The 8590-nt window shown below is 55.9% G+C and overlaps 1 protein-coding gene across 1 annotated transcript in view; it reads right to left on the reverse strand.

The window, feature by feature from the left end:
- The window catches only part of TTC7B (tetratricopeptide repeat domain 7B), a 237217-nt gene extending 229584 nt beyond the window's left edge, over positions 1-7633 (reverse strand). The window contains exon 1 of the mRNA XM_061181165.1: positions 7486-7633. Coding sequence (XP_061037148.1) covers positions 7486-7606 — 121 coding nt within the window. The 5' untranslated portion in view covers positions 7607-7633. The remainder of the gene's footprint in view (positions 1-7485) is intronic.
- Positions 7634-8590: the final 957 nt, after the last annotated feature.

Consider the following 8590-nt stretch of genomic DNA (forward strand, 5'->3'; position numbering starts at 1 on the left):
TGGGAGGTACAAAGTATTGGGTGTAAGACAGGCTCAAGGATGTACTGTACAACACAAGGAATATAGCCAATATTTGTAATGACTGTAAATGGAAAGTAAATTTTCCAAATTGTATAAAAATTCAAAATTAAAAAGAAAAAGACCTCTTCCCTCTTCCTGGCTCCTCAGATGGGAAGCAACGGCTTTCACACAAGTCAAAGGTCTGGAACCCTCCACCACCTGCCAAGCACGAGGTCACCCAGAGGGACAGAATTCCGCCCTCTTGAGGGCGATGTGCATCAGGAGCAAAGGCCCTTCTGGGTGCAGCGCCTGGTGCAAAGCCGGCCGGCGGCAGGTGCTCTGGGTAAGCGAAGAGGTGCACCAGTTAGAACGCCTTCAGCAACAAGTAATGACTGAACACCCGACTCAACAAGGCTTCAACAAGAAGGCGTTTATTATCTCAGGTAACAGGAAGTCCAGGGAAGGACCGCTGCAGGCGTGGAGCGTCAGCAGCTCGGCAGCATGACCAGGCTCTCCCTGTGTCTCCGTGACCCACGGTGCCCCCTCACTCCTGAGCCGAGTGCCTCCTGGCACAAAACGGCTGCAGCTCCACATCTCAAAAGCATGAACCATTTCCAGGGCAGGAAGAGAGAACGTTCTTCTTCCCTCTTAAGCATGTACGTCACTCTTAAGCATGAAGAAATCCTTCCCGGAAGCCCCCTCCCACAGCAGATGTCTCTGATGTCTCATGGGCTGGAGCTGAGTCACATGCTCATGCCTCAACCAATGACAGGCAAGGGAGTAGACCCTTGGGGCCAAGGCCCACCTACCCATAAAACACATGGCACTCAGAGGGGCCGACAGCTGAACAAAATCAGGGCTCAATTAGGAAGAAGCAAAATGACTGGAGGCAGAGAATGCTGGATGGACACCACCAGCCCCACAGGCAAACACCAGTCCCCGCAGCGCAACACTCCCCAGGGACGGGGTCATCACCTGTACCTTGGCCCTCACATCCATTTTGGAAGGCCCTCAGCCTTGCTTCCTGAAAGACCGGTTCCAACCGGTCAGGAGCCTCCTCTGGTGAAAGTCTGCGGGCCACTTCGACACAGCACACCCAGTGCGGGCTAGGAGGCTGGTGGCCCACTAAAGCAGGACCACGCCCTCCGCCCTTCAGAAGGACCGCCACAGTGGGGAGACCAGGCACATGCCCAGCAGACAGTGTGGGGGAGGGGAAGCGGCCCTGAGCGGGGAGGTGGGAGACGCTAGCACCCACCACCATGAGACAGCCCATGCTATCTCTGCTGTCTAAGGGCTTACTCTGTGCAGGCCCCGGGCTAAAAGCACTTTCGGGTGCTCTTTGGCTTGTTTGTTTTGTTCTGTTCTCATGTGGTCCTTCCAGCCACCTTACCAGTTTAGCACTGTCATTACAGGTTCACGATCCCTCGTCCATAATTTCCAAAATCCAGACCTCTCTACAAACCAAAAGCTGGGTTTTGTTGTTAACTTACTGGGCAGTTAAACTGAACCAACATAAGGTTATTTGGAGTCTATTTATCCCTTTTGCAATGACTGTTGATATGTTCTGATGCAGAAATACTGCTTGTTTTCTCATGAAGCACTGCCACTAACCCCACGGGGAGTGTCACATAATGTCCAGTATATACGCTGCATTCCGAAAAATTCTGCATCCTGAAACACATCTGGCCCCAAGGGTTTCAGAAAAGGAATTTTGGATGTGTGTGCCCCCTTTACACATGGGGTTTCACAAGGCGGAGTAACACTCTGACCCACTCTGCTCACCTCTGCCATCGCCGGCTGGTGGCTTTAAGGAAGACACCTCTCTCTCTGGGCCTGTTTTCTCATCTATAAGATGGGGAGGTTGGACTAGATCAGTGGGTTTCAAATGTGTTTTTTTAAGCACATGAGCCCTTCCTTCAAAGGAAACTTCAAGGGAAAATGTAACTGCTCCAGTGAGTGAGGCCTGCCCACCTGGTCACCAGGGTGGTTTCTCGAAAGGACAGTGTGAAAACTGCTATCCAATGTGATCTCTCAGGGCCCATCTGGTTCTAACTCTCTGTGGTTGTCTTCTCAGAGGCAAACAGCCTTTTCTGTGTGTTCTAGGAGGAACCTGAACCAGACCTTGACAGATGGGTAGGCTTCTGACCTGCAGAGAGGACTCTGGAGCCCAACAGCTTGAGCACAGGTGAGAGATGAAAAGCAAGGGGAGCGAGAAGGTCCAGGAGGCCAAACCAGCCAACGGAGGGGGGCGCACCAAGGGGATGGGAGGTCAGGCTGGAAAGGCTGTCTCCACTCGGAGCCTGAAATTCCTGTGCCCTGGAGGCGGGGGCGGGGGGGGGGCGGCGTGGAGGAGGAGCTGAGCAGTCCCAGCCCCACTGTGCGGAGCCACAAGGTCACAGTCTTTTTGCCGCGACCACAGCGACCACATGAGCCCCAATGCCTAGCTCAGAGCCACCCATGTGCTATTGTTGAAAAAATGAATCTTCTGGATCCAAAAATCAGGACGTGTGGTCTGCCACAAAGGCATGTCCTTCAGAGGACAGCAGGACAGAGCATTTGAAAGCAGGACGCTGGCCTGGGAAGGCCAGGAGGGAGCGTCTCCTAAGTTTCCTTCCCCTGTGTCTGGGGCCTTCCCGAGAGTCTGCTGTATCCCAGGAATGTCCAAAGACGCCATTCCTACACGCCAGGGCCACCTTCTCACCCCGCTGCAGGCTCTCAGTTACACCTCAGCCTTGTTTCCTAAGAAGCCCCTCGGGCGGGCAGAGGGGCCCCCCCATCCACCATTACCTCTCCCCGTCTCTGGGAAATCTCCAGGGGCCTGAGCGAGCCCAGCCCTCCTCCGAAAGGGGAAGCCACAGTGCCACCCGTGCCCTCCTTCAAACCACAGGAATATCAGCTATTGGCAAAGGCGAGAACCTCACTCTCACTCAAAGGTCTAAGTATATTTCGTAACCAAACTTTGCCCCCCTAAATATTCTTTGTTTCAGGCACCACTTCCCTACCTACCCCTCACCAAGAGGTAATTAAAGTGACCCCAAATCACACCTAACCAGAAGGGCGATGGTCCCTTCAAGGAGACACTATGATGAGGGCCTAATTGTTCTAAGTGAGCTCAGCCACTGAGCCCGTCTGAGACGCTGAGCAGCCTGGGGAAGTGGGGAGAGGCTGACACCGCCTCAGAGCAAGCGGCTGTCTTTCGGGGCGGGTGCACGCTCCAAAAGGCCTGTTCTGTTACTGAAATATGCAGGAGTCTTGACCAGGCACAGCTCAGGTGTGTCATCTCGAGGTCTCCCACACTTTTTCCCAACCAGATGATATCCAGGACCTGGCCTGCCTTGCCCAGGGTCATGCTGAGTCAGCAGGAGGGAGTGAACACCAGCATTTTGCATATACCAAGTTTAACATATATCAACTCATTTCATCCTCACAGCCACCCTGATGGGTTAGGTATTATTAACCCTATATTACTGATGAGGAAACGCCGCCTCAGAGATGTTAAGTAACTGGCTCAAGGTCACCCAGCCAGCCAGAGGCAGAGTCCGAATTGAAGCCCAGGGGCCAGATCACTGCACTTTCTCACACAGCAGTGAACCTAACCACCAGGAGGCTAGAGGGTGACCTTCTGGGGAGAGAAGGCAGCTGGGACTGCCCTCCCAGGGCCAGGGTGACCTGCGAGCAGACAAGAAGCCGATGTGCGGTTCTCCATGTTCACCCCTGACCCCTCGGTTGGCCACGCCATCTCCAGGCCAGGGCCCCTCCCACTTCCCTGTGCCCACCAATCCCCTGCAGGTCTGGGGTGGGGTCCGAGAGTCTGCACTCCTCACATGCTCCCAGACGATGCCCATGCTGCTGGACCCCTGACCACACTTGAGGTAGCAAGAGCCTGGGCTTGAGTGGACTCTCCCATCCCCCTTAGCTTGTATGTATTCCCATCCCCACTCTCTTGCTGGAACTCATCAGGGCCTGGCATTTAGCTGCCACACATTTTGCTTCCTTGAGATGGAGGGATTAAAAACAGTGACTGCAGTGGGGTATGAGGCAGAAAAGGAACTTCTGGGCTCTGTTTCCAGCTTGGCAGTGGCCCTTTTCTTCCTTATACACCTCTTGGCAAAACTATCTAAACCAATTTATCTCAGAGGAGTCAGGCTGGAGCAGCAGGCTGTGAAAGTGTCCGCTATTTACCGCCAGCCATGGGGAGGGGCTGCCATGCCCCGAGCACATACGCTGACGTGCCGAGCGGAGAGGCTCGCTGCAAGCGGGAGCGTCGAGAACGAGCGACTCCTCTGCTCAGAACCTTCCCGTGGCTCCCACATCACTCAGAGAAAACCCAAAGCCTTAAGCATGGCCCATGAGGCCCCATGCCATCTGGCCCTGCCGCCCCTCTGCCCTCACCAGGCTTCTGCCCTTGAAGTCCCCTCCCTGGAACACACTCCACCAACTTAGCTCTTATCTCGGAGGCTGCCTTCCCATCGAGGCCTTCCCCGGCCTCCCATTTAAACAAGCCCCACCCCCATCCCACCCCAAAGCACTCTTCCTTCTTCCCCTCTTTACTCTTCTCATACCACTTACCATCTGACATCCTATACATTTTACTTCATGATTTTATTTATCTGTCTCCCTGCCCCTTCCCTACTAGAATGTGGGCGTCATAAGGGCAGGGATGTTTGTCTGATGTGGTCACTGGTAGATCCCCAGTGGCTAAAACAGTGACTAGCACATTGGCAAGTACTCAGTATTTGTGGAATGAATGAATAAGTGAATGAATGAAGGGCCTGCCTACTAAGGTGTCAGGCTCTGTGGCTAGCCCTGGGAGTCTTTAGACTCCTTTGAATCTCATAACAACCCCTACAAGGTAAGTCTTTTAATCCTCATTCTAAGATGAAACAACTGAGGCTCCGAGTGGTTAAGTAATTTGACCAAGGTCACAGAGTTAGGAAGTGGCAGGTCCAGGACTCAGGCACTGGTCTGGCTGGTTCCAAAGACTGTGCCCTTTTCTGCCTGTGGTTGCCTTCAAGGTAACTGTCTTAGTATGACAAACACGACATTAACTCGCTGTCCTTATTCCAAACAGCAAATGTTTCAGCTTAGGGATTTTGCCAAATCCGCCCAAAACCTGAGGTCTAGTGCACCCAGGTGGGTCTGGTGCCCCCAAAGCCAGGAGGAAGTCCCACTGCCAGTCAAGGGAGCCCCCATCAGCCAAAGAAAGGGAAAGACCCTCCTACAAGCACTTCTCTGAACCCCAAAGGAAAGCCACAATAATTCTGTTTTGTTTCATCCTTTTTCTTTGCTTTTTTTTTTTTTTAATCTTCCTGAGCAATCTCTTTGACCTTTTCTAGTCTGTGTGACCTTTGGCCATCAATGGCTGCTGCTTACCATGTGGGTTCTGGGGCAGAAATCTCTCTCTCATGAGTTTCCCCAAACCAAACTTGCACATAGACCCATGGACCACAGTGCCCCGTACAACCTGCTCCCCCCGCAAGCCCCATTAATGACTGTGGCTTAGATTCTAGGGACCAAGCCTTGGAAAGGGAGCCAAGCCTAGAGGGGCCGTGAAGGTAAGATCAGCTCAAGCCACTGAAAGCCCATCTACTCTCTCATTCCAGAGACCACCATAGTTTGAGTTACCCCACCTCCCCTACCCATCATTCTCAGTCACATGATCTTGTCTGTTTTCTTCAAATCACTTCTCACTATCTGAAGCTACCTTGTTTACTATGTCCATATTTGCTTACCATCTGTCTCCTCAGAGGAGGTGAGTGATGGTAGAAGCTTGGTCAGTGCTATGCACCACTGTTGATGCCTGGCACATGTGGGCATGCAAATATTGGTTGAATGAGTAAATAAAGCAGGAAACAAGTGGGTTCTGAAGGGAAGAACCAGGGGGCTCACAAATGAATTTATTTAATCCTAAGATCAACCTGCCCTGAAGGTATATATGCCCACACAGCTGGGAAGTGACAAAGTAGACCCAGGATTGTCGAACTCTGAAGAAACAAGAAAACTTTGCAGGTACGGGGAAGAGAAGCAAGAGGGCAAGCTCGTGACCCTTACAGGGACAGCAAGGTCAGGCTGCCACTGGGGCCCAGGGGACTGAACACCTTTTCCTCAAATGCTCACTTAACTGAGAAGAGTCAACATGTTCCATATGCTGAGCCCAGGTAGGTCTGTGCTTCCTCCATGCCCCTGGTATGATCATGGCACCTGCATCTGCCCAGGAAATACCGGCCCAAAGCAAGGTACCACAGTTGAGAGTGCACAAAACCAAGTTCTTATTTTGAGGCTCTGATACCATAAAAGGCACAAATATAAACCATTCCTGAAGAGGACACACGACATCCCTCTCCATTTCTGGGCAGTTTGAGGCGAGAAGGTTGAAAACAGTGTGGCAGTCCTTTCTCAGAACAGTGTCATTCATTCATTCTTTCATTCATTCATTTGTTCAGCCAACATGTGCTCACCCAGCCTCAGGAAGCCTGAGATGAAATGTGACAAAACCTCTGCCCTCTCGCCAGTCCATTGGTGCCTGCGGTTTTGGCGGGCACTAAAAGACAAGCAAATATTAAGGATACTTGCTTCCAAAACAAATAAGGACACGTGGAGCTGTGCTCTGAAATGGTATTTTGGATTCAATTTTGATTCCATTGGGTATGAGAACCAGTTGAGTCAACCGGGTCATAGACTAACTCCAGGCACCAGGTTCCTACTCCTTGGATCTCTCCGACCCCCTCTTCCTCTAGGCCCCAAGCCCCTCACACACCCAACCCCATTTCCCAACATTCTTCAACCACATTGCCACCTCTCTCCACAATATTCTACCTCCTGACTCCCCTGACTCTATTTCCCCCATATTCCCAAACCCGACCTCCCTAGATGCACAGCTTCGACATCCTACCCTCTGGACCCCGGGACACATCTCAACCTGACTTCCACCACCGCCCCCCACACACCCCAAGCCTGGGCTTCCACCTGGAGCCCCTTGAACGCCATCTGTTTACACAGCATATTTCCCAGGGGTCTCTGCTCACCACCCCCATTCGCAGGAGCCCCGTAAATACATCGTGACTCCGAGTACACCATACACACACTCTGGATCCCCATACATCCACACCCGAGTCCTGAGGACGCACCCTCCCCCCATCACCTCCAACTTCTCAGAGCCCCTAGGCCGGCCCCTGACCCCCTGGGACCCCAGTACAGCAGCCGACTCCGAGACACCCACCCCCTGACTCCGCAGAAGCCCTCCCTGCACGCCGGAACTCTGGGACGCCCGGCACAAGCCCTCGGCCGCAGGACGCCCCCACCGCGCCGCTCCGCGGACCCCGGGTTCCCGAGGCCCTGGCCCCGCCGCGCACATCTCCGGGCGCAGCGCCCTCGTGACCCGGCCGCGCGCCTGCCCGCGCCCCGCGGCGCCTCGGGGGCCCGGCCCGGCGATCGGCGGAGGCCGCGGCGCCTCCAGCAGCCCAGGCCGGAGCGCCCGGCGCGTACCGTTGGCGATGAGCTTGGCCGACAGCTGCTTGACGAGCTCGGGGATCCGCTCCCACTGGCACTCGGAGCGGCAGCGCTCGATCTCCGTCTCCAGCCGCGAGCCCGCCTTCTTGGTCGCCATCGCGGCCTGGCCGGGCCCGGCCCGCCCCCCCGCAGGCCCCGCAGGCCCCGCCGCCGCCGCCCGGGCGCCCCCGTCGCCGCCTCCCGCTGCCGCCGCGGGCTCGGGCTCCGGCTCCCGGCTCCGCGGCGTAACGGGAGCGCCGGCTGGGGAAGGGGCGGGGAGGCGGGCGGCGGCGGCTGGCGCGGCGGGGCCCCGGGAGCCGCGAGGAGCGGCCCCTACCGGCCAGGGCCGGAGCCGCAGCGCGGGCCCGGGTCGGGGCCGGGGCCGGGGCCGGGGTCGGGGTGAGGGGGAGGGGCGAGGAGGGGCGAGGTGCGGCGGAGGCCGGGTCGGGGAAGGAGGCCCGGGAACGGGACCTGGAGGGGGTCTGGGGCTGGGGTCCAGATTCGAGGGGGAAGGCGTGGAAGAGAGAGGTGAGGAAGAGCAGGGGCTGTGGTGGTAGGAGTCTGGCCGAATGGGGGCGTGGAGGAGGGAGACCCGGGAGGGAGGGAGCAGAGACTGGGAGCCCCGCAGACCCTCAGGAATAGGGCCTAGAAAGGGCAGTGACCCTGGGGACGGTCACGGGCCAGGCCGGACTAGTGGGCCTGGGGTATGAGGTGGGTGTGACAGGGAGGCCTGCCCGAGCTTGCCCTGCCATCTCAGGTTTCTGGGAGATCCCTCTGGGCCTGGCTTGGCCTGTGCCCCTTAGCAGACCCCCTCTGCCCCAGGCAGCCTTCGCCCCACCCAGTTCGAGGTGGGTGGAGACTCATCCATCTCAGGCAGGCACAGCACCTGCCCAGGGCTCCATCAATGTCTGTTCAGGCGAGTTGGATTGAGCCAGGCAAGGACTGCCAGCTCAGATGCCAGCTCCCTTGCCCTCTGAGGAGGATGCAGAGTCCCCAGTGGGGTTTCCTTGTCTTGGCCTTGCAGACAGAGCTGAGGGCAGGTGTCCAAACTGTGCCTTCTTTCAGTTATCCGATAACTATGTAGTCATCACCTACTATGGCT

This window comes from Eubalaena glacialis, chromosome 2, assembly GCF_028564815.1.
Source record: "Eubalaena glacialis isolate mEubGla1 chromosome 2, mEubGla1.1.hap2.+ XY, whole genome shotgun sequence".
Lineage (NCBI taxonomy): Eukaryota > Metazoa > Chordata > Mammalia > Artiodactyla > Balaenidae > Eubalaena > Eubalaena glacialis.